The sequence below is a fragment of the Somniosus microcephalus genome, chromosome 22 (assembly GCF_052327205.1).
Source record: "Somniosus microcephalus isolate GS21.2 chromosome 22, FLI_Smic_1.0, whole genome shotgun sequence".
Lineage (NCBI taxonomy): Eukaryota > Metazoa > Chordata > Chondrichthyes > Squaliformes > Somniosidae > Somniosus > Somniosus microcephalus.
The window spans coordinates 49509328-49535402 of NC_141008.1; the positions used below are offsets into that span (position 1 = coordinate 49509328).

At 44.3% G+C, this 26075-nt stretch overlaps 1 protein-coding gene across 3 annotated transcripts in view; it reads left to right on the plus strand.

The window, feature by feature from the left end:
- The window catches only part of bcas3 (BCAS3 microtubule associated cell migration factor), a 1023442-nt gene that overhangs the window by 217183 nt on the left and 780184 nt on the right, over positions 1-26075 (plus strand). For all 3 annotated transcript variants that reach the window (XM_085964689.1, XM_085964691.1, XM_085964690.1), the window contains exons 11-12: positions 2065-2148; positions 11879-12049. In XM_085964689.1, the coding sequence (XP_085820815.1) occupies positions 2065-2148; positions 11879-12049 (255 nt within the window). The remainder of the gene's footprint in view (positions 1-2064; positions 2149-11878; positions 12050-26075) is intronic.

Genomic DNA, 26075 nt, shown 5'->3' on the forward strand with positions numbered 1-26075 from the left:
AGCTGGCGATGTGGCTGCAACGCACGCCCGAATCGGGTGGCCTGAGTCCCGGCCCAAAATCGGGCCTCTAATCCTAATTGGGCGAGCAGCCGGCACCTGTCGTGCCACCACAGGCAGCTCACAGTGTAAGAAATGAATATCAGGCTGCTTGCCTCCTCAGTAGTGACCTGAAGGTAAGTACCAGGAGGAGAGAGGGGGTGTGGAGTGACAACGGGAGACGGCGGGGGAGGGGGAGCAATCTGAATACAGTGGAGTCCGGGAAGCGTTCCTGCTCCTCCTAGTGCCACAGCAACGATTTAAAATAAACATTTTGTTTGTAAAGGTAACTTACCTTATGTTGGTGGTCGCTCAGCAACCGCTTAAGAGTCTCGAGCGGAGAAGGCCGGGCTCCTGCCCTGCTCCGTGATATCAAAGTTTGGCATTGTGGCCTAAAATGGTCGTTAGGCCCCTCATTTACATATGTAAGGGTGGCCCAATTGAGGGATAATTGGACCAGGACACGCAGACACTATTCAGTTCCCAATTTAAAGTCAAAAGTTCTGTCTTTAATTTTATATATTTTCCTTGTAAATTCCTATGCCCACCTCTTTAATGGAAACGGTCTGAAATTACACTCTACTGGCAGTGGTGGCGCTGTAGCATCTCCACTGGAGGGGGGGGTGTACTTACAGTGTGACAAATCCGATTGCATTATAAAAGTGGCCATAGGCATTCATAATGGAAAAAGTTGACAGGAACTGCGTACAGGTGCAACATTTTTTATATATTGGCCCAGAAATTCGGGTCGGGGGCTTCCCGCGGGTGCAAGCCCCCGACCTGCACTTACCTTGCGCGCCGGCAGTTGAGCTGTAGGGCCCCGTGGTATTCCGATCTGGGGCCTGGCCCAACTGCCGGCGCGCAGTGCTTGCGTGTCCCAGGGGCGCAGTTAGTTCGACACGTCCCCTGGGATCACGTGGGCCATGGGCAGCCAATCGGAGCAGGGAATGCTCCATTCATAAGTCTTGACAGGAAGAGTTGTCAAGACTTATAAATACTATGGCCCCAAAATAGCAGTAAACCTTCAAATAAATTTTTTAAAAACATCACATTTTTTAAATAAACTATAAATTACATTAAATAACTATTTTAAACAATAATTTAAATTTTTGGAAAAAATAATTTTATATTCTAACGGGGCTAAAAATAAACTTACCTTGCTTTAAAGTATTTAAAAATAATAAACCTGTGGAAAAAATGTTTTAATTTTAATTAATTGACCACTTACCTTGTAAAAGCAGGCCTTATGCCTGCTTTTTAAATTTCTAAATTCTAAAGACTTACCCTCACGGAAAAACCTGTAAAAAAAACATAAGTTCAAAGCGCACGCGCAGACTCCCCCGCACACGCGTTCGACCTCTGAACCCCTGCTTTCAGAGGAACGGAAGTGCCGGTTTCCCGCGCTTGCGCAGTGCATGCAGGAAACCGGCACTTCCATCGGGCCTACGGGTGAGTACCCCGTGCGTATTCACCCGTGGAGACCCGAATTTCTGGGCCATCAATTATTAATTATAGATTGGTGTCTGAAGTGTGTATATGTTTTGTCTCTCTTTGTAATGGGAAGCATTTCTTGCTTTTAATCAGAATTTAAAATGCTATATATTAAGATAAATGACAAAAATACAAAATTATTTGCCACAAAGATTTCTGATGCTTTCTTGGAAGGAAAATGCTTTCTTGGAAGGAAAAGGAAAATCGCCACACCTTTTGACGTAAGAAAACTACTAGGCACTTGGTCTAAGCATTAAACAAAGCTTTAATCAACTGTTTTACAGCATGGAGGTCTAGTTGTGTCTTTCACTAGTTCCTGTTAAGAATGTTCTGCGCAAGCTGGGCCTGTGCCCGAGTATTTATACTCTCCCTGGACAGCGCCACCTGTAGGCCACTCAGTATTATTTCATAAGTTTTTCTTTTATGAATGACTGATTCATGTCATCTTTGTTTCTACAAGTCAATAAGAATTATTAATCGCTACTGAAGTTGTATTGCTTTAGCTAATGTTACTGTCTGTCTTCTGCCCCTACTCAGCTCATCCACTGCCATCGATCCCGTGGTGGGGCCTGTGGAGACAACGTCCAGTCTTATACTGCCACAGTCATCAGTGCCGCCAAAGTGAGTGCAGCACTGACCCGAAGGGACAGTGAATGAACTGTTTGCTGTCCTTTAAGCTGCTTGCAGGATCCTAAAACAACTCTGTAAACCAGGGCAGGAAATCAAGGCAGCAAAATGCTGTGAAGTATGAAACTAAACTCAGTTTCAAATGTTTGGTAACAAAAAAGGAGTCATTATTATCCCCTTATTTCTTGCTTTGTAAATCATCACGGCACAGCCAGGCCTATCGAATATGCATTTCGATTGACTTTGTTTGCTAAATGCATTGCAAATTGGTCAGAAAAATATGCAACGTAAGTACGTGATGAATGGGAAAGAAGTGGCAGAGGGAGACTTAGAAAGGAAACCGGGAGTGATGATTGACTCATCACTTTCAATGTCTGGACAATGTGGTGAAACAATTAAAAAGTCAATAGAATGCTGGGATATGTATTCAGAGATTATGTTGGGGTTTTACACTCAGTGTACCTTTACAGTGCAGAGAAGAGCAACAAGACTGATTCCAGGTGAAAAGTGGACAGAAGCTTCAGCTGTACAGTATGAATAGGATGAGATAAAGTGGGAGTGGGGGGGGTCCCCATTGAGTTAAATGTTAGAGATAGAGGAAACCAAGAATGTTACCTCAAATTAATCCAGGAAAGAAAGACCACAGGATGTAGATTTAAATGAGTGAGAAATAGATATATAGGGAGGAATTTCTTTACTCAAAAGAACTGTAAGCGTAAGTAAAATTTGCCAAGTAAGGTAGTAGAGACAAAAGCTTTAGGAGTGATGCTGAATGTTACAATGGAAGAGTTAGGATACTAAAAGGATGAACCTTGGGCCTTTTCTTGTCCTTTTGACAAAAATAAATGTAAGTGCACTGGGGTGCAGTTTTTTTTCTCTGTCACCACCCCCCCCCTCCAATTTTACATAGGATTACATAGGATATACATCAGAGAAACAGGCCATTCAGCCCAACCAGTCCATGCCGGCATTTGTGCTCCACTCAAGCCTCTTCCCGTCTTTCCTCATCTAACTCTATCAGCATAACCCTCTATTCCCTTCTCCCTCATATGCTTATCTAGCCTCCCCTTAATTGCATCTATACTATTCACTTCAACCACTACCTGTGGTAGCGAGTTCCACATTCTCACCACTCCTGAATTCCCTATTGGATTTCTTGGTGACTATCTTATATTGATGGCCTCTAGTTTTGCTCTTCCCCACAAGTGGAAACATTCCCTCTGTATCCACTCTATCAAAATCTTACATAATTTTAAAGTCCTCTATTAGGTCACCCCTCAGCCTTCTCTTTTCAAGAGAAAAGAGACCCAGCCTGCTCATCCGTTCTTGATAGGTATACCTATTCTGAAGGCATTGACTGCTGCTAGTTGACTGTACCATTCTATAAGGTGCCGGATGCCCTGTGATACACCCTCTATGTGACCATTCTTCATGGGTGACCCTAGATAATGAGGTCAAAGCAGGGTATTCAATCACAGAGGGCATCGCAGCCATGCCCGAACCCAACCTCACCTGACGTACACATGCACTTTCTAGCAGATAGCCTTCAGGGACCGGCATCATAGCCTCATTTATCCCTTCCCTAGAAGCCAGTCTCTGTCAAAGCATTTTAAAGCTTTCACCCTAAACACACAATTTTCTTGGGGGAAAATGAACAGCGCTGACAGAATTCTGGTTCCACATGGAACTGTGATTCAAATTCTTTGTGCTTTGAAGTTTTGAGTTAGTTATAGAGGTTATAAATATCGATACTTGCTGCCCCTCTACGTTGGTTCTGTAAGGCTGTGACTGTCACTGCCAGATGATAATCAATGGCTGTGATGTTGGCCACTTGCTCAGTCAGGTGATCTGAATGAAGAGCAGGGAAGGACAAAGTTCAAAATAACAACACCCATCCATTTAAAAAAAAAAATCCAAATCCTTTTTCTATCTGCGCCCATTATATTCCCTCTTGTTAACTGAATTTTCGTCCTGCATTCCTGTTGAGCGAATAATTCGTAACCGAGATTGCACATTTCACCATTTTTGCAGCCTGTGGAATGTGTTGTGTGATTCAGCCATTCATCAGATTACAACAAATAAAAAGCAATGCCTGTATGGCATCAATTATATTTTGGAAGATGCTCACTTTTATGAAAGAGATTTCTTACTAAAATTTCACCCTGAATTTCTACAAAGTGAAGACTGCTGTGTGGAACCTGGGTCACTTTCTTAATAGGGATTGATTGAAAAGTCAGGACAAATGATTGAACTCCAGTTTTCCCCCAGTTTGGCTCCCCTTCTGTCCTGCAGGCTCTGACATTTGCTGGGGGGCTATTCTGCTGGTACTGATTGCCCTCCAATATAATTGGTCATTGGCCATTCTTCAAGTGTGAGTTTACACGGCAAGTGTCGGCCGACTATTCATCCGCTGGAGGGTATCGCGGCCAAATTAGATCCTGCTCTTACCCACAAATTTCCAGCATGAGTCACTGGATAAAGGAGCAGGAATCCTGACTGCTTGGTTTTTTTTCTCCAGCACAGCGTGCTGAAGCCAATTGTAACACCTCGACATCTGCCCCAGATGAGATAATTTTAAGCTTTGTTTCCAAATGTAAAAGTCAGAGCTAAAATGTTGGCAATTGTATTGTGTCGTGTTGGGGGTTACCATACTCCAGATGAGACATTTAAACTAGTCCTGGTGAGTGATGATAATTCCATGAGATGAATTCCGCAGATTCAGAGGTTTCCCCAGTTTCTTGATAAACATTCCCTTCCCCCCCAAAAAAAGAAACTTACCAGTGCACTGCTTTCACCAGGGCATCAATGTTAACCAGATTTACGTTCTCACTTCATTGCTCTATTTAAATATTTGTATTTATTTATTTAAATTTATTTAAATATTGGGGTGAGCATATCTGAAAGGATGTGAGTCAGTGCGGCTTAAGCTTTTTCTCAAAGTTGGTTGAAAATTAGACACCTAATTTTGATTGAAAATAAAAATTATAAAAACTAATTTGTAACAGCCAAAGGGTTAATCCACTATAAGAGACATTTACAATATTGAGAACCCCCTCCCCACACCTTCTGAATGGCATTTAGACTTGAAACGGTTAACCCATATTCGATACAACAACAACAACAGAAGGCCTTTGATAAAGTCCCACATAAGAGGTAGTGTGCAAAATTAAAGCACATGGGATTGGGGGTAATATACTGACATGGATTGAAAATTGGTTAACAGACAGGAAACAGAAAGTAGGAATAAATGGGTCTTTTACGGGGTGGCAGGCGGTGACTAGTGGGGTACCCCAGGGATCGGTGCTTGGGCCCCAGCTATTCACAATATATATCAATGATTTAGATGAGGGAACCAAATGTAATATTTCCAAGTTTGCTGATGACACAGAACTAGGTGGGATTGTGAGTTGTGAGGAGGACGCAAAGAGGCTTCAAGGCGATTTAGACAAGTTGAGTGAATGGGCAAATACATGACAGATGCAATATAACGTGGATAAATGTGAAGTTATCCACTTCGGTATGAAAAACAGAAAGGCAGAGTATTATTTAAATGGTGATAGATTGGGAAATGTTGATGTACAAAGGGACCTGGGTGTCCTTGTACACCAGTCACTGAAAGCAAATATGCAGGTGCAGCAAGCAGTTAGGAAGGCAAATGGTATGTTGGCCTTCATTGCAAGAGGATTTGAGTACAGGAGCAAGGATGTCTTACTACAGTTATACAGGGCCTTGGTGAGACCACACCTGGAGTACTGTGTGCAGTTTTGGTCTCCTTACCTAAGAAAGGATATACTTGCCATAGAGGGAGTGCAGCGAAGGTTCACCAGACTGATTCCTGGGATGGCAGGACTGTCTTATGAGGAGAGATTGGGTCGACTAGGCCTGTATTCACTAGAGTTTAGAAGAATGAGAGGGGATCTCATTGAAACGTATAAAATTCTGACATGGCTAGACAGACTGGATACAGGGAGGATGTTTCCTCTGGCTGGGGGCTCTAGAACAAGAGGTCACAGTCTCAGGATACGGGGTAGGACATTTAGCACTGAGATGAGGAGACATTTCTTCACTCAGAGGGTGGTGAACCTGTGGCATTCTCTACCACAGAAGGCTGTGGAGGCCAAGTCACTGAATATATTTAAGAAGGAGATAGATAGATTTCTAGACACAAAAGGTATCAAGGGGTATGGGGAGAGAGCGGGAATATGGTATTGAGATAGAGGATCAGCCATGATCATATTGAATGGCGGTGGGAGGGAAAGTAGTGAGTGAGGAGGACATAAAAAACCTGCAAGGGGACATAGACAGGCGAAGTAAGTGGGCAGAGATTTGGCAGATGGAATACAATACTGGAAAGTGTGAGGTTATGCACTTTGGCAGGAAAAATCGTAGAACAAGTTATTATCTTAATGGCAAGAAACTGGAAAGTACTGAAGTACAAAGGGATCTGGGGGTCCTGGTGCACGAAACTCAAAAGGTTAGTATGCAGGTGCAGCAAGTGATTAAGAAGGCCAATGGAATGTTGGCTTTCATTGCTAGGGGGATAGAATATAAAAATAGGGAGGTATTGCTTCAGTTGTACAAGGTATTGGTGAGACCGCACCTGGAATACTGCATACAGTTTTGGTGTCCATACTTAAGAAAAGACATACTTGCTCTCGAGTCAGTACAAAGAAGGTTCACTCGGTTAATCCCAGGGATGAGGGGATATCAGGTCATACCCCAACCAGAAACCCTGGATGAACGGAGAGGTCCGCTCACTGTTGAAAGCACGCGACGCAGCATTTAAATCTGGCGACGTGGCGGCTTACAGTGCAGCTAGGACCAACCTAAAAAAGGGTATCAGGACTGCCAAATGGAAACAGACACTGCGGATAGAGGATCACTTCCGCAACAACTCGGACCCCCGGCGCATGTGGCAAGGCACCCAGTCCATCACTGACTACAAGGGCAAAAACACCAGTCCCCCGGTCAGCGATGCCTCCCTTCCGGAGGAGCTTAACAACTTCTACGCTCGCTTCAACAGGGACAACAAGGAGCCGGCTACCAAAGCCTTGCCACCCCCGGAAGACCAGGTGCTCACTCTGTCGACCTCCGACGTAAGGGGCGCTCTACGCAGAGTGAACACACGAAAGGCTACTGGACCGGATAGCATCCCTGGACGGGTACTCAAGGAATGTGCTGATCAGCTGGCTGATGTCTTCACTGCCATCTTCAACCTGTCATTGGCCCAGGCAGTAGTCCCTACATGCTTCAAGACCGCCACCATCATTCCTGTGCCTAAACAAGCGGCTGTGACATGTCTGAACGACTATCGACCTGTCGCACTCACACCCATCATAATGAAGTGTTTCGAGAGACTGGTCTTAGCCCACATCAAAGCCAGTGTTCCTGCCTCCCTTGACCAACACCAGTTTGCCTATCGGGCAAACAGATCAACGGAGGATGCAATCACAACTGCTCTACACTCGGCACTGAATCACCTAGATGGTAAGGAGACCTACATCAGAATGTTGTTTATAGACTACAGCTCAGCATTCAACACTATCGTCCCCAACAAGCTGGCCACCAAACTCCAAACTCTTGGCCTGAACATTTCCCTCTGCAACTGGACCCTGGACTTCCTAACAAACAGACCCCAGTCTGTCAAATTAGGTAACCACACCTCCCCCCCCCGACCCTGAACACGGGGGCCCCACAAGGATGTGTGCTGAGCCCCCTCCTCTACTCCCTCTTCACCCACGACTGTGTGGCTGTTAATGGTTCCAACACCATCATCAAGTTTGCAGATGACACCACGGTAGTAGGCCAGATCACCAACAACGATGAGTCAGCCTACAGGGAGGAGGTCCAGCGTCTCGTGAAGTGGTGCGTCGACAACAACCTGGCCCTTAACACCAAGAAAACAAAGGAAATAATCGTGGACTTCAGGAAGTCCAAAGGCGGAAGTCACACCCCCATCCACATCAATGGGGCGGAGGTGGAAAGGGTGGCCAGCTTTAAGTTCCTCGGAGTCCACATCACGGAAGACCTCTCCTGGTCCCTCAACACCTCCTCTCTGGTGAAGAAGGCCCAGCAGCGCCTATATTTCTTGAGGAGGCTGAAGGGATGTAATCTGTCACCCCCGATCCTCTCTAACTTCTACCGCTGCACTAGAGAGAGCATCCTGACAAACTGTATCACGGTATGGTACGGCAGCTGTAGCTCCCATGACCGGAAAGCCCTGCAGCGGGTAGTCAAAACTGCCCAACGCATTACCGGCACCCGGCTACCGACCATAGAACATATATATCAGAAACGCTGCCTACGGAGGGCACGGTCCATCATCAAAGACCCTACCCACCCCAGCCACAGTCTGTTCGCCCTCCTACCATCTGGAAGACGCTACAGATGCATTCGCACCCGTACGACCAGATTTAGGAACAGCTTCTTTCCCAGGGCTGTCATCCTACTGAACTCCACAAATAAACACTAAAGCCTGCACATCTGCCGATGCACTTTATTATGGTCATATTTATGCTAATATATATGTACAAATGTATGTTGAAATGTTTTAAGTGTCCTAATCCAAATTGTACACTCTCGGGAGCCGCAAGCCTACATTTCGTTGTACTGCACTTGTGCACTAACAATGACAATAAAAGTTGATTTGATTTGATTTGATTTGATTTTGATTTGATTTGATATGAGGAGAGGTTGAGTAGATTGGGACTCTACTCATTGGAGTTCAGAAGAATGAGAGGCGATCTTATTGAAACATATAAGATTGTGAAGGGGTTGGATCGGGTGGATGCGGGGAGGATGTTCCCGACGATGGGTGAAACTAGAACTAGGGGCATAGTCTTAGAATAAGGGGCTGCTCTTTCAAAACTGAGATGAGGAGGAACTACTTTACTCAGAGGGTGGTAGGTCCATGGAATATGCTGCCCCAAAAAGCTGTAGAAGCTACATCATTACATAAATTTAAAACAGAAATAGACAGTTTCCTAGAAGTAAAGGGAATTAAGGGTTACGGGGAGCGGGCAGGAATTTGGACATGAGTCTAGGTTCGGATCGGACATGGCCCTGTGGGTAGCGGAGCGGGCCCAGGGGACGTGTAGCCTGATCCTGCTCCTATTTCGTGTGTCTAATTCTGTTAGATTCAGGAGATGGTTCTGTGATAGTAGATTGGCGGTTAGGATCAGATCAGCCATGATCTTATTGAATGGCGGAGCAGGCTCGAGGGGCCGATTGGCCTACTCCTGCTCCTATTTCTTATGTTCTTATGTAGCAGGCTCGAAGGGCCGAATGGCCTGCTCCTGCTCCTATTTTTCTATGTTTCTAACAACTTGTATTTATATAGTGCCTTTAACGTAGTAAAATGTCCCAAGGCACTGCACAGGAGTGTTATAAGACAAATAATTTGACACCGAGCCACAGAAGGATAAATTGGGGCAAGTGACCAAAAGCTTGATCAAAGAGGTAGGTTTTAAGGAGTGTCTTAAAGGAGGAAAGAGAGGTAGCGAGGCGGACAGGTTTAGGCAGGGAATTCCAGAGCTTAGGGCCGAGGCAACAGAAGGCACGGCCACCAATGGTTGAGCGATTATTATCCGGGATGCTCAAGAGGGCAGAATTAGAGTAGCGCAGGTATCTCGGGGGGTTGTGGGGCTGAAGGAGATTACAGAGATAGAAAGGGATGAGGCCATGGACGGATTTGAAAACAAGGATAAGAATTTTGAAATCAACGTGCTGCTTAACCAGGAGCCAATGAAGATCAGCGAGCACAGGGGGATGGGCGAATCGGACTTGGTGCGAGTTAGGACACAGGCAGCCGAGTTTTGGATGACCTCAGGTTTACTTAGGGTGGAATGTGGAAGGCCAGCCAGGAGTGCGTTGGAATAGCCAAGTCTAGAGGTAACAAAGGCATGGATGAGGGTTTCAGCAGCGGATGAGCTGAGGCTAGGGCGGAGGTGGAAGTAGGCAGCCTTTGTTATGCTGTGGATATGTGGTCGGAAGCTCATTTCAGGGTCTAATATGACACCAAGGTTGCGAACAGTGTGGTTCAGCCTCAGACAGATGTTAGGGAGAGGGATGGAGTCAGTTGCTAGGGAACGGAGTTTGTGGCGGGGACTGAAAACAATGGTTTCGGTCTTCCCAATATTTAATTGGAGAACATTTTTGCTCATCCAGAACTGTATGTCAGACAAGCAGTCTGACAATTTAGACACCGTGGCGGGGTCGAGAGAAGAGGTAATGAGGTAGAGCTGGGTGTTGTCAGCGTACATGTGGAAACTGATCACTGATGTTGAGCAAGTGTGATACTCCTCTATCAAGCATTGCAACAGGACATTTTTTTTACCAGGCTTGAACTCTCGAACTTTTGCATTTTTCAGAGTTTTAAGCGATCTGCAAAATTATGTCTGATTTGATCACATCTCCTGGCACTTTTGTGTTGCGATGGGCTCCCAAACATCGTTTCACACTTGATTGGGATCCTTCTGAGACAGGCTGCCATCCACCTCACCCTGTCCCGCATCGAGCCCAAGGTGAAATCAGTGCTGAAGTATGGCCATTTTCTTCGGTGTTTTAAAGGTGTAAGCAGATAGCGATAACATACTTGCTTCTGTACTGGAGTGAGAAACCTGGGATAGGCTGGTAAATTGAAGGGCTCAACCTGCCCTTTGGTTAGCTGGTCTGTCTTCACTTCACAGGCACTCCCCACACACATACGCACACTGTTATTACTTAAGTATGTGTACTCTTTACTTGAATAGTCTGTAAGTGAATTATCTTACCCTTGTAGATGGTCTGTCCCCGCCCAACTAATTAACACTTACGAGTTGGCAGAAATTTGTGTGTCCCCCAATTGGCAAAAGGTACTACTGTAATTTAAAAGAACAGGTTGCAAAATAGCCACACTTGTGGTCTAACTAAACTTCTGTATTTGCCCATTTAAATTTTTTTCTATGCCAATCAACCAAATTGCCAATTAACTGGTGGTCTTTTGTACATTGGCACAAAGGAAATGCGATTTTGTCTCAAGCTGAAGCTAATTGACATTGATTACGGTTGGGCTGTCATTGTTGGCACACATGTGCCAACAAACAGTGACTCCCAAGCCTAAGTAATTGTTCACACCTAAATCGGAAAACATGCAATTATTGTGACCTTCTGACTTCTGCATGATGTCCAGAATTCCATAAAACCCTTTAGTTCTATCACTATCTAATTACCGTCTTGGTTGCTTCCATCTGCTTTCGGTTGATTTAACCCTAGGGTAGTTAATTGCTTTAGTGAAGCCTGTTTCTGTATTCCCCTGTTACCTGATAGCCTCTAAATGAGCCCTAACAGCTTACGTGAGAGCAGCGCCATTAGCATTAATGGAGGGCGCAGCTGATGTGGCATTTAAAAGGTTAATCGGGCTTCCTGACCATGTACTATCGTCAATACTGTGTGGCGCCTGATTATGTTGGTCCGTGGAATCCCTTTCACAATAACCCACTAACAGACTTTGTGTAAATTGCCAAATCATTAATAATTGAAACAAACGCTTGGCTACTAATTGATCAGCTGTAATGTGTTTTCTAATCACTGCAGTTAGAGTTTTTAGCACTGATCAAAACATTTTTCCATTGATCCTCGTTTGTTCTGGCTGGAGACTGCTGTGTTTTCTGTGTCTGTGGGGGTAGTTGATGCTGGTTTTGATTGTTTCCTTTCTTCTTTCTGTCTCTCTCCGAAATTGATACAGACACTCAAGACAGGACTCACCATGTTTGGGGAAGCGGTTGGGCGGCTGGCTGGCAGCTTACCCTCGGGGGCAATTGAGGACGAGGTTTCTACACATAGCTCCTCCCGACGTAGCCCACACATCCCTGGAGTTGTCACAATCATCGATACCGAGACGGTTGGGGAAGGACAGGTAACATGAAAAGCCACAAGCCTGACATTTTATGGCATTCTTGCTCTGACACCATCATTATTTGGGTTTCATCAAAATACCTCCCGTAGAGCATAAACCTATATGCAGTGTCTATGGTTACCAGCAGTTCCCAACTCCAGAACCGCATAAACCTATATGCAGTGTCTATGGTTACCAGCAGTTCCCAACTCCAGAACCGTACAGAGGGCAAGGTAGGGGCGGGAAGAGGGTGGAATTGTAGCTTAAATTCTTATGTACGTTTTGCTGTTGAAGAAAACTAATTGCAAACCTAAACAACTAATTAATGCCTCCATGTCATGAGACAGACGTAAGTGGATAAAATGGACATCTGGTTTAAAAGTCGGATTGTGTCTGATTTTACATTTGTAGGAGAAGCTGAAATTGTAGATTGAATTAGACTACACATTTCAGAAATTTCTGAGGAGCCTGTTTAAAAATTGGACTGTCTGGTTCAAAACTAAATGGGAGGCAACCCCAGCAGCACCCACTTTGGGTTTCAAGATTGTTAATGATTTATCCAACAATGCATGTCGTACTGTCCAGTTAGAAACAGTAAATATGCCTATAACTGAACGAGCTGCCAGTTAATGTGGGCATCCCTTACATATCTTAATGGTGCAGGGTTGATTGCAGAGGTTTGCAGGCATTAACTCAAACCGCATGGCTGTTATCTAACAAAAAGCAAAACACTGCAGATGATGGAAATCTTAAAAGAACAATATAGAAAATGCTGGAAACACTCAGCAGATCAGTCAGCATCTGTGGAGAGAACAGACAACATTTCAGGTGTAGACTCTTCATCAGTCTGCCAGTCCCAGTGATTTCGGCCTCCAATTCCACAGTTTCCTGCTGGTCTACATACACTAGCCTGACTTTATTAGTCATTTTATGTAGTGCGCGATAGAGACTTTCCAGTCAAGTGAATGCTAAACAAATATTTACACTCGGGAAGTCCGTAATTGTTTATCTGGATTATCGGAACTCAGGGATGTCGTTAATGAAGCTTCATTTTAGCCAGCGTCCATTGCAGCAGCTGACAGTCTATTCCATAGGTTAACAGCTCTAAGCATGAGAACATTACTCCATAAGTTTCAGCTTGCTTAGAGCTCCTTTAAAAGCAAGCCACAAGGGGCCGTAGGCAGGAAGGGCTCATGAGGAGAGTTCCAAACCCAGATTCCAGTTGGATGAGTGAGACAGCCATTGAACCATGGTGCAATGTGAATGAAAACATGCCATTTGATTTAGTAAGTGAGGGTGATTAGTGGAGGGGGGTCTCATGGTGCCAATGTAGAATGGGGAGGTAGATGTTCTCTCACCATGCCTGTCTTGTCAGGTCGTTAAACTTTTCCTGGCATTTGTCTGCTGTCCTGGGGGTGAAAAGGTGGCACTCAGCAGCCTTGCCACTTCCCTCCACATAGTTCTGTTAATCGTCTTAAGTGACTTCCTCCCCTTTGAGCCCAGCAGGGCGTCTCTCCTCTGACGAATTTCATTGAAAAGGCCTGTACGTCCACATCACTAATATTCTTGGCTCCCCTCCTTGTTCTTCCACCACTTACTTGAGCCCTTTGGATCGCCCACTGCCTGATGTTGACGCCATAAAGTGTTGAGAAAGTGCAGAAATCCTTTGGTAAGAAAACACTGCAGTTGTACATTCTGTGAACAGCTGGAGGAGAAACCACTGCTGAACCTGCTGCGCCTCCAGGTGACCGCTGTCACTTTAAGTCCTCTCTCCACCCTCCCTCAGAGATTTATTCCTGCATTACACAGGAGTTGAGCCATACAGTATGCTAATGAGCTGATCCTGCAAATTCCGGTGGGGTCAGCCGCAGTACACTTTCCCAGTGCATGCAAGTCCTGCCCATTGGTAGGGTACCTGATGCTTCTCATCAACTGACATCCACACACATGCATTTTCCAGTAGGAATCACTGGATAGTGATTAGGAGTAGGAAACTTGGCAAATATTTTTCGCCTCTCTAGCCCAGGGATGTTGAGGTCATTTGTAACAGCCTGGACTGGACTCCGGATTAAATCTGGGACTTTACCAGTCTGTATGGCTTTGTTGCACCCAAAGGTCATGTCGGATTTTGACCTGTCACTTTTATGTGTAATCAGGTCAAACTGCCTCTAATTTTTGGCTAAAAATCAGACTTGGGTTAGAGGCAATCAGAAGTCCAATTTCACTTGATGTGTCCTGGCTCTCCCACATCCTTATTCAGAAAAATTGTGCATGGGTTAGTTGTAGTGACGGAGCTCTTGGATTGAGAACTTAATCTTAGTGGTTCTGATATTGAAGAATATGCAGATATACAGCTATGTAGAGGGAATCACTAACAATGAAGGTTTTAAAAAAGTAACAGTCATTACTCAGTGAGTGAATGATTGTGTGAATGGAAATGTTTTATTTTTATTAATGCTACTATGATTATTACCTCTCTGAAATTTGCTCTCTTGATCCTCCTAGTTGTATGCTCTTCCTCCTTCCTGTATTCCCTCTTGAAATCATAACTCATTGCAACTCAGTCTCTCCCAAACCTTCAAAATTATGGACCTCCTTACCTCCCTTGGCCTTTTTCTTTTACCTAAAATCCACAGGCATTTAAAACAACAGTTTGATGTTGTAGTAACAAACACTTCTTGATTTATCTTATCTTCTCCCCTTTGTGATGACCTCCGATATGGACCTCAGTCCCTCACCTAGGTTTCTGAGAGGTGGTGTGGTTGCTTTAGGGTAACATGCATGGGGCGAGATGGTGTGCAGGGTAGAGTGTGTGGCCACGCTTGTGGGCTTCATGTGCTAATGAGTAGCTTCAGTTTATTGATTTATTTGGTGATATACAGGTTATTACAATTTCACTTACATTTTTTCAAAAAAGAATCTTTCTCTGTCAATATTGATGCATTTAAACCTCCGAGGTGCATTGCAGACCAATAGTCAGCCACGGCTCAGTAGATAAAACTCTTGCCTTTGAGTCAGAAGGTTATGGATTCAAGTCCCACGTCAGGATTTGAGCATCTCATCTATGGTGACACTCTAATACAGTACTGATGGAGTGTTGCATTATCAGAGGTGTTATCTCTTGGAATTATTAAAATAAGTCTGCCTGCCTGTTCCGTTGGATGTAAAAACATCCCATGACACTATTCGAAGAAGAGCAGGGAGTTCTCCCAGCAACCTGTCCAACATTCTTCCTTCAAACAACACCATCAAAAAAAGATTAACTGGTCTTTCATCTCATTTACTAGTGTGTGCAAATTGGCTGCCACACTTGCCTATATAACAACTGTAACAGATGGTCTAGAGCAATGCTGGAATAAATCTGTATTAAAACAAAATAACCAGCTATGTGAGGGACTAAATATTGTGGTGTTACTGGCAGTTGAAGGGTTGATATCTGTCCGTATCTGATAACTCTACAGCCCTCTGGACTCAACATAGAATTCCACAATTTCAGATCATAACCTCGGCACCTATCACATATATATATTTTCTTTTTTTTATCCACACTTTTTGTTTTTTCTTCCCTCCCTTCAGCTGTCCTTCATTCTGCCAGCGCAATTCACACCCCATCTAGAGCCATCCTTTGTTCCTTAACCTGCCCCATTTCCACCTCCTCTCGCCTTGAATATCTCTTAATGTCTCTCAATGTCTCTTAATCTCTCCTGCTTTCTATCCTATCACCGACCTTCCCTTTTGCTCTTTCATCCCCTCCCCCTTTTCCCAGCCCCCAAACTTGCTTTCCATTTCCTGCTTTTTTCCCAGTTCTGACGAAAGGTCATCGACCTGAAACGCTGACTCTGTTTCTCTCTCCACCGATGCTGCCTGGCCTGCTGAGTTTTTCCAGCGTTTCCTGTTGTTATTTCTGATAATGTTATCCCTAACATGAGGTGCTTCTGTGAGCTGCCTTCCACTTGCCTGTCTCAGGAACCTCTCTTGACCAATTCTTCAGTGATGATATGATGAGGTGCCAACCCCCAATATCCTAGACTTCGGACAGACGGAATGACATTGAAGTGGACTATCTGCACTTTCTCAGGGTTCTGGCCCCACCCCTTGCTCTACTTCACTGAGGCAACCCACTTCAGCTGAGGAAAAGTCTTCATGCACACCACAGTATTAAGAGGGACTGAGACTCAAATCTGTGGCACAGCCATGCAAAACCAGCATCTTCAACAGCTACACTGCAGGGATGTGTGTGTCAAGTATATGTTTTGTTGTTGAAATAGGAGATTCAATCCTTCATTTCCAATGGTATCCACGTGTCTTACAAAAAAATTCCTAAACGTTAAAAGCAGGAATGCAGGTGGAAAGTGCCACAAGAAGGAATTCTGGGTTTTAAATATCGGGTATTAAATACAAAAAAGAGGGAGTGCAGGTGAATCTCTGCAGGAGATTGGTTAGCTCAAAATCTACACTTCCCAAGGCTTCGAGATCCTTTCATAATTGTGTGCACAATTTGCACACATCATTATGCAGGGAAATTGGAGCTTTTGAAAGTGTACATAGTCGATTCATTGGGATGATACCAGGGATTATAGGATATATAGTTATGATGAGAGACTTGAAAAACTAAGGCTGTAATCGCTGGGGCACAGAAGGTTAAGGAGGATCTAACAGAAATGTTCAAAATTTTGAGAAGATAAATAGTGAAAGATTATTTTCACCAGCTGATTAATCGATAACAATCGGCATAAGTTTAGCATTAGTACTAGATGCATAAAGGGGAAGTTTAAACCTTTTTTATTCATGTGTATTAGAATTATGTAAAGGGTTATTAGAAATAGTTTCCTATATTACAACAGTGACTACACTTCATAAAAGGTACTTCATTGGCTGTAAAGCGCTTTGGGGCATCTGGTGGTCATGAAAGGTGCTGTATAAATGCAAATCTTTCTTCATGGAATGTATTGCTACAAGTGGCTGTTACTGAGTCAATCGTAAGATTTAAGAATGAATTAGATAAACACTTGGAAGAAAAATGTTAAGCAGTACAGGGAAAGAGCAGGGAAATGAGATTAAAAGGATAGCTGACGTGGAGCTGGCACAGGCACTGTGGATTGAATGACTTTCTACTGTGTTGAGACTTCTATGATCTATGTGGGAGCTTTTGAAACGTCTACTTGCATTGTACAGTCCCTCCATGTCACACTTATATTGAAAAAATAGGTCATTCATTTGTGTTATAAAAAAAGAAAGACTTGCATTTATACAGCACTTTTCACGACCTCAGGATGTTCCAACTCGCTTTACAGCCAATGAAGTACTTTTGAAGTGTATTCACTGTTGTAGGGTAGGTTATTCATTAAGCAGTCCATTTGGAAGTTGCACAAGCACATCTTCAGTCAAAGCTGAAGCCATATAACGTCATGGGTACATTTAGGTGAGAAGGAAAGGTGAGAAGGTGGCTATCGCATGTCCATAGGGGAATGGTGGAGGTTTACTAGCTGGGGAAAGGCAAAGTGCTCTAAACTGTGTTCAAAGTTCTGCAGTTTTTAAGAGTGTGTTACATAAAAAAGTCCTTCGTCTAATTGTTTTGGTTCCTTGGGTGTATTATTTCAGTACTTGGGTTTCCAGCCTCCAAAGGGCACTGCAGGTATTGAAATGACTGGAGCAGTGGGGATGGCATTACAGCTGAGAGTTTCTAGACAATGTTACCGACAGTTCTATTAGACCATTGCAGCCTGGAATGGCTTCACCGCGTTCCATGATTAAAAGAATGCTCACCTTGTTCTGCTAAGCGTATGTGAATAGTAAAACAGCAGTTTGCGGGTCAGGGGATTGCTATGTAGTTTCTCCCTAGTGTGATCCTATTTTTTTTTAGCATCTTTCTCCAGCAGATTGCACCCGGTTTACAGACGTAACTTAAAACTGCTGCACTTTTTAAAAGAGCAGCAGAATTCACTGCTCAGCGTAATATTGTCTTCCTCGGTTTCATTAAAGCAGTTCTGCTTTCTGTCAAAGAGACGTTTTTCGTCTCCGATAAATGAGTCAGACTGAGCAAGGGGGCTGGTTTGTGTTTTGTGCAGGGCTGCAATTGAAAGCAGTGGTGTATGGTAGTTAATGTCACAGTTGGATCGACTTATCACTTCAGCCTTTGTGTAGTGATGTTTCACCTCAGTTATGAGCCTGATTGTGCTCAGGAGATTGGAACTCCTCCTGAAACAGCTACCTGTTTATTTTAATCACAAAATGCAATTTATTTTCTCTTGTGTTTTCACCGTTACCTCCTTAACCCTCATTTCCACCGCTCCCACCCCCCATCAATTTGTTGCCTCCGTTCCGCCTTCTTCAGCCGGGTGAATGGCCCTGAATTCACGGACTTCCCTCTGATTTACATGAATGCAACTTTGTTTGGGTTTGATTCCTGGCCTGTGTTGAGCGAGTTGATCTTAGTTTGGGCAGAAATTGGGCACTAGAACCCTGGTTTCAGGAGAGGAAAAAGCAGCCAGGGTCCATGCTCTTAATAGCGATCCTCCCTTGTTGGAAGTGCATATCCTGTGGACTTCGGGTTCAATTGTGAAGCCCTCCATAGTGAAATAGCCTGTCGATGCTCACTATCCAAGCTCAGTATTTGCAGAATGGCCACTTGGGTGACTACCAGAGGGTTCCTAATGTCCATGGAACTTGAGAGAATTGTGAGGCAGTGGCTGTCTGCACTTAATGGGCTGGATTTTCATTGAGGAGTCGGGTAAGAGGTGGGACTACAACTTTCGGGGTTGTAGTCCCGCCTCCATCGAGTTCTAGCCAAACCACGCGATTTTGACTTGATTGACCTTGTTGAGCCCGCCCAGCGGGCTCAGCAGGCCAATTAAGGGCCACCCGGCAACAGGTGATGTCACAGATTGATATTTCATCTGTCAAGACCTTTTGACAGATGAAATGTCAGCGTTTCACAGCTGTTTGAAGCTGTCAAACACTGACAATCTGTACTCCAGATTAATTCCTTCCTCTCAGGATGATTTAGAGATCTCCCCGGAACAGAAAGCTGAATTTTTGACAGCTCGCAGCCATTCTGCTTTCTGTGCCGGTGAGATGAGGGACTCCCGAGACCTGAAGGAAGGAAGGCTGTAAAGGTAAGTAAAGGTATGTAAAACTTCTTTAAATACTTTACACACACCAAACACACTTACCTTTGCACTCATGCACACATCACTCACCTGAACACCGGACATCTCGACCCCTCGAAGCCCTTCAGCCCGACGGTCCGCCTCCTCTAACTTGGCGTGGTTTGGAGCCGTCGGGAATCCCACACTTCAACATTAAAAATAGGGATTAGGCTAAAAACTGCCTGTTAACTACCTGTTAACAGGCAGTTAATTGGCACTAATCCCCTTCCCGCCTCGGGGAGGCGGGTCCCAGTGTGGGCCGGGTACCTGCCTCCTTTTAAACTGGCATGGAGGTGGGTTGGGGGTGGGATGGGTTCGTGCCCCCCGATTTCAGGATTTTAACCCCCCACATGCCTCCAATTCTGCCTCCACGGCCCAATGAAAATCCTGCCCAATGTCTTCCCCCTCACAGATGGCCAGGCTGTCAGCAACTCACTATGAAATTGTAGTTTATATGACTGTTTGCACCCATAATGTGAATGCTCATTTCATTTTCTTAGAAAGCGGTACTGGTATGTGGTGGCCGTTGATTTTCATGTAATGTTGTGAAATAACATCCAGCACATAGAATCATGTGTGGAATAAGTGGACCTTCTCACCACGTGATATTTACCTTGACTGTGGGCAGAAAGCCATTCTCTCCACTCCTCAGTCACGGCTGTGCCATTTATAGTTTTTGAGTCTTTGTGAATTTCCTCCCGGGTCTTTTGAACCACATTATCCCATGTCGAGTTTAGATAATGACACACAGCTGCATATTAATGTCTAGACGCTCCAAAATATACTTTGCCTATAAAAGGGGGAGCTGCTCCTCCTATAAATTTAGCCTGATTTACACTGATCTGAATTTTTTAAAAAGCTATTTACTTCTTACTATTTTTGAAGAGGGTACACAGCAAATGTTTGCACCTAATGAGACTTGGAGCTGAAACCAAACTGAATCAGATTGGATGTATGGCGCTGATTCTCTTCCAACAACTGGAGCTCATTCAAAACTCTGCTGCCCGTATCCTAATCCGCACCAAGTCCAGTTCACCCATCACCCCCTGCGCTCCTTGACCTACATTGGTCCCCGATCCGGCAGCGTCTCAGTTTTAAAATTCTCATCCTTGTTTTCAAATCCCACCGTGGCCTCGCCCCTCCCTATCTCTATAACCTCCTCCAGCCCGACAACCCTCCGAGATCTCTGCGCTCTTCCAGTTCTGGTCTCTTGCGAATCCCTCACTTTAATCCCTGCACCACTGGCGGCCGTGCTTTCAGCTGCTTAAGCCCTAAGCTCTGGAATTCACTGCCCAAACCCCCTCCGCCTTTCTCTCTTCCTTTAAGGCGTTTCTTAAAACCTACCTCTTCGACCAAGCTTTTGGTCACCTGCCCTACTATCTCCTTATCAAATTTTGTTTGATAATGCCCTGTGAAGCGCTTTGGGACGTTTTACAACGTTAAAGGTGCTATATAAATGCAAGTTGTTGTTGTTATTGAATACCTGGCTTGCCAGACCAAGGAAATAAGAAGGAACCTGCATTCACACAGGCATTACCATGCCTCTCAGAGACATCTCAAAGTTGTTCATTTAGCATGAATCACATTGTGCAGTTATTGTGCGTGGATAAACGCAGCAGCCCAACAACAACAACTTGCATTTATATAGCACCTTTAACAGGGTAAAACGTCCCAAGGCGGTCCACAGGAGCATTATCGAAAAAATTTGACACCGAGCCAGATCAGGAGATATTAGGACACGTGACAGGGGAGGGTTAAGAAGCATCTTGAAGGAGGAGAGAGAGAGGTTAGAGAGGCAGAGAGGTTTAGGGAGGGAATTCCAGAGCGAAGGCACGGCCGCCAATGGCGGAGCGATTAAAATCGGGGATGCGCAAGAGGCCAGAATTGGAGGAGCGCAGAGACCTTGTAGGGCTGGAGGAGGTTACAGAGATAAGGAGGTGAACATGCATGAGATGAATGAATGATTAATTTATTTTTGGTGGTGTTGGTTGAGGGGAGAGCGTTAGCCAGGAGGCTGCTCTTCTTTGGAGTGTGCCATGGGATCTTTAACATCCACTTGAACGCCCAGAACCTGCAAATGTCTCAGCTTAACGTCTCATCTAAGGGACAGCACTTCTGACAATGCTACATTGCCTAAGTACTTCTCTGAATTGTCAGTCTAGATTACAAGCTGAAGATCTGGAGTGGGGATGGAACCCCACAGCCTTCTGACCCAGAGGTGAGTGCACTACACTGAGCCAAGCTAACACCTAATAAAGCTATATACAGTTACACGATCGCAGTCGGGATTTTAGTACTTTTTTTTAAATTGTTTTTTCAAAGTTACTTATTGAATTCCATCTCTTTTAGTTGTAAAAAGATACACAGTTGTAAATATTTTATTGGTTACAGGTGGTGGGCTGGTACCACCCTGTGTGCCGGTGTCAGATTCACTGTTCTATGAGGTGGTAAGGATGAGGTTTCTGTCTCTGACGTTTTCCCACATAGTGAGTTACTGATCTCATTTGTAGTGCAGAGCAGGCAGCTAACATTCTCCCTCACAAGAAAAGAAAATCCAAAAGTTTGAGTCAGCCCTGGTACTCTGCTGCATTCATGGGCCCTCCAGAGGCCAACTTAAAGCAGGAATGCACTTCTTAAAGAACCAGAGGCGAGATGAGGAGAATTTTTTTTACGCAGCAAGTTATTGTGATCTGGCAAGCACTGCCTGAAAGAGCGGTGGAAGCAGATTCAATAGTAATTTTCAAAAGGGAATTGGATAAATACTTGAAAGGGGAAAAATTTGCAGGGCTATGGGAAAGGGCAAGGGAGTGGGACTAATTGGATTGCTGTTTCAAAGAGCTGGCACAAGCACGATGGGCCAAATGACCACCTTCTGTGCTGTATCATTCAATGATTCTATAAGCCTGGAAGTGCTCCTTTCATCTCTTGTGTGTTGCAGAGGGTGAAGGTGGGAAGGAAGAAGATCTAAAACCGGGGTGGTGGGTAGAGAGGTATTACTAATTATTATTTAAAAATCATTTGAGCTGAGCCTAATGTGTTACACATTGAGACTCAATCGATTACCTAAAAATAAACCTTTTGAGCAATGGCACATACACATCTCACCTTGGGGCAGGCCTGAGTCATTCCTTTATTTTTGTAGCTCACTGAGTCTCGTTTTATGTCTTGTTCATTTTGCATATGAGCTGATTTGCAAGGTTTTTTTTTTTAAACAGGTTGACATAATATAACAATGGCCTTATTCCATGGGAACGTAACATGTCACAACACTACAGCATGCTCCATGATACAGAGTTCAGTGTCATCCCTCAGATTTCAGTAAAGTGCACTGATGATCATGTGAGGTTTATGTGTTGTGTTTACTTGAAGCATGGAAAACATCCAAAAGCACAGTTACAGTTCCTAGGGGAGCAATTCTGGCAGTGCTGTTCCATCAGTGGTGGGGTAGAACTCCACCTGCCATCGGCCCCCCATCGCGAATCCCGGGGACTAGGTCATTCAAATAATGGGGGCTACACAACCGATGTGCCCAACCCACTGCAGGAGTGGAACTCTGGCACTCCAAGAGGGGCAGCCAGAGTACTGGAGCTGGATACGTAAGGCGGGCAGAAGAATTGTGCCACCCCCCCCCCCCCCCACCTCCCCCAGTGAAAGTGGTGGAAACCTGGTGCATCCAGGCTCCCACACCCTCTGAAACTCATTGAAACATAGGATTCTGAGGGGGATTGGCAGGGTAGATGCTGAGAGATTGTTTCCCCTGGCTGGAGAGTCTAGAACTAGGGGTCATAGTCTCAGGATAAGGGGTCGACCATTTAAGACTGAGATGAGGAGGAATTTCTTCACTTGGAGGGTTGTGATGCTTTGGAATTCTCTTCCCCACAGGGCTGTGAATGCTGACTCTTTGAGTATATTCAAGGCTGAGATCGATCAGATTTTTGGACTCTAGAGGAATCGAGGGATATGGGGATCGGGTGGGAAAGTGGAGTTGAGGTCGAAGATCAGCCATGATCTTATTGAATGGCGGAGCAGGCTCGAGGGGCCATGTGGCCTACTCCTGCTCCTAATTCTTATGATGTTCTTATGTTCTCTGCTGAAATTAACCCAGAATTGTGCTCTTCATATTGTGCTTTTTCTGGGTTCCTGACCTTTCAAACTTCAGGCTGTGTTTGGAGAGAGATTTATAAACTTTATATACAAGGGTGAGGTTACAGGTCTGTCATTGGAGTTGGAAGTGATGGGTGCGTAGCTACTTGCTGCCGTATAAGGATCTTTCCCCAATATTCAAGGGGTCCCAACCAGATGGGAAATTAAGCAAATCTGACATCGCACCACCAGTTCTGCTAAAGTCTAATTCACAACTTTGGAGCAACTGGGTCTGCGGAAATCTTTTGCATGCACAGTTATCCGTTGTTGCCTAATTCGCCCTGCAATATGAATGGAACAAATCCAGGATTAAGCAAACCAGCAGATGTCCACTTCCAGTGGTTCTGTAATATAAATGGAGGATGAAGTGATGAATTAAGAGTATTGTACAATAAGCGCTCTGTGTAACATTGAAGAGTATTGGCTTAAGTGCAATTTTATTTCTCTGTGGCGTAGGGGTATCGATGTGTTTGGTAGGACTAATGATAAGACTGTGCTGTATAAATGTCAGCTATGGTTCATTGGTAGCACTTTGCCTCTGATTCAGAAGGTCGAGAGTTCAAGTCCCACTCCAGGAACTGAGCACCTAATATTGCCATGCTGCATTGGAGGAGGTGCCGTCATTCAGCTGAGACCTTAAACCATCATCCTGTCTAATATAAAAAAAATCCCATGACACTATTTGAAGAAAGGCAAGGGAGCTGTCCCGGTTTCCTGGCCAATATTTATCCCTCAATCAACACCACCATTGCTGTTTGTGGGACCTTGTGTGCAAATTGGCTTCCATGTTTGACTACAAAACACAGTGACTACATTCAAAGTTAATAATTAACTGTAAAGCGTGAAAGGCGCTGTATAAATGCAGGTTCTCTCCTTCTGTCATGCAGTCAACTGGTACTTGCTCAGTGAGGAGAGGCAGTAAATAGCAAACAGAGTTTACTTTCTCTTATTAAAGTCATTACTGCAGCAAAGATTAAATAATTGTCATGTGCAGAATATCACCCAGTGCATTCATTTGGTATGAATGTACATCACATGATGGATTGCATGACTTCAGCTGTTTAAAAAAAAAAGCCAGAATGTCTAGTAGTTCACTGCAAGAAACCCATTAACATTCAGTACATGCATGGTGTAGCTAGAATTGTGTCTTTGAAAGGGTTAAGATGACATAATTTGAAGAGAAGCTGAAATGAGCAATAAACTAAGAGAAAATTGACCGGTATGAAGAGATTTATGTTTAGCAATTCCGCAAGTTCATGGAGACCCATGAAGGAATAGAATCCTTTGAAATGTCAGCAGAAGATCCCCAGATCCTTCAGCCTGTGGTTCTGGAACCAGCTATGAATTCAGATACTGGCATATGAGACTTTTCATTTTCCTTTGATGAAAGCGACGAGCAATTTTCCTCTCCAGCCCCGTACTACTTATTTGTATAAAGTACACAGGAATGGATTTGTCCTATTTTGTTGTTCCACCAACAATTACATTAATGCAAAATTCTTCATTCTTGAAATGTAGCTTTAAACCATAAGTTCCTGTTTAGAGTTATTCTCTGGAGTTGAACCCTTTAACTTCTCCTTATTGTAACACTTTCCGATATACCACAACTTCTGATGGAGTGGCATGGCTTACAGCATCCATTATATAATAGATGCACTGTGCAGAAAACCCTCACTAGAAAACACTTTGTGCATTGTGCCCAGAGTGGTGTCCAAATGGGTCTTTCTATTTTCAGTGCAGCAGATTATATCTTTTTTTAAATTACGTGGCACAACAGCCAAAAGCAACTGTAAGGTGGACATGCGTCTCAGAAAGTTAACCGTGCTGATTAATGGGAGCTCAAAAAAGACCTGGTGAGTTTATTCTGAAGTAGCAAAAGGCAGTTCCTTTGCCGAGAGCATGCTCCCAACAGCCTCGTTTCAGCAGGTGTTGGTTAACCGTGTATTTGAACTTCGGTGTATAACAGCGACAGAACCTTGGCAAGAGTTTCATTGATCAGAAAAGCAGCTAAGGGTAGTTAAATTAACTTTTTGACTGCGGCGGCTGCCTGGAATATCAGATTGTGTTTGCTGCTAACACTGGAGCACTAGCTGTGGAAAACATGTGAAATAATAAACTTGAACTATATAAAACACTAGTTAGGCCACAGCTAGAGTACTGCGTCCAGTTCTGGTCACCACAATACAGGAAAGATGTGATTGCCCTAGAGAGGGTTCAGAGGAGGTTTACGAGGATGTTGCCAGGACTGAAGAATTTTAGCTAAGAGGAAAGATTGGATAGGCTGAGGTTGTTTTCTTTAGAACAGAGGAGGCTGAGAGGAGACTTAATTGAGGTATATAAAATTATGAGGGGCCTAGATAGAGTGAATAGGGTGGATCTATTTCCCTTAACAGAGAGGTCAATAACCAGGGCGCATAGATTTAAAGTAATTGGTAGAAGGATTAGAGGGAAGTTGAGGATAACTTTTTTCACCCAGAGGGTGGTGGGGGTCTGAAACTCACTGCCTGAAACGGTGGCAGAGGCAGAAACCCTAATCGCATTTAAAAAGTGCATGGATCTGCACTTGAAGTACCGTTGCCTACAAGGCTACAGGCCAAGAGCTGGAAAGTGTGATTAGGCTGGATAATTATTTTTTGGCCGGCACAGACACGATGGGCCGGATGGCCTCATTCTGTGCCGTAGATTTCTATGATTCTATGAATTTGGCAGTTATCTCTGTAACCTCCTCCAGCCCTACAACCCTCCGAGATCTCTGC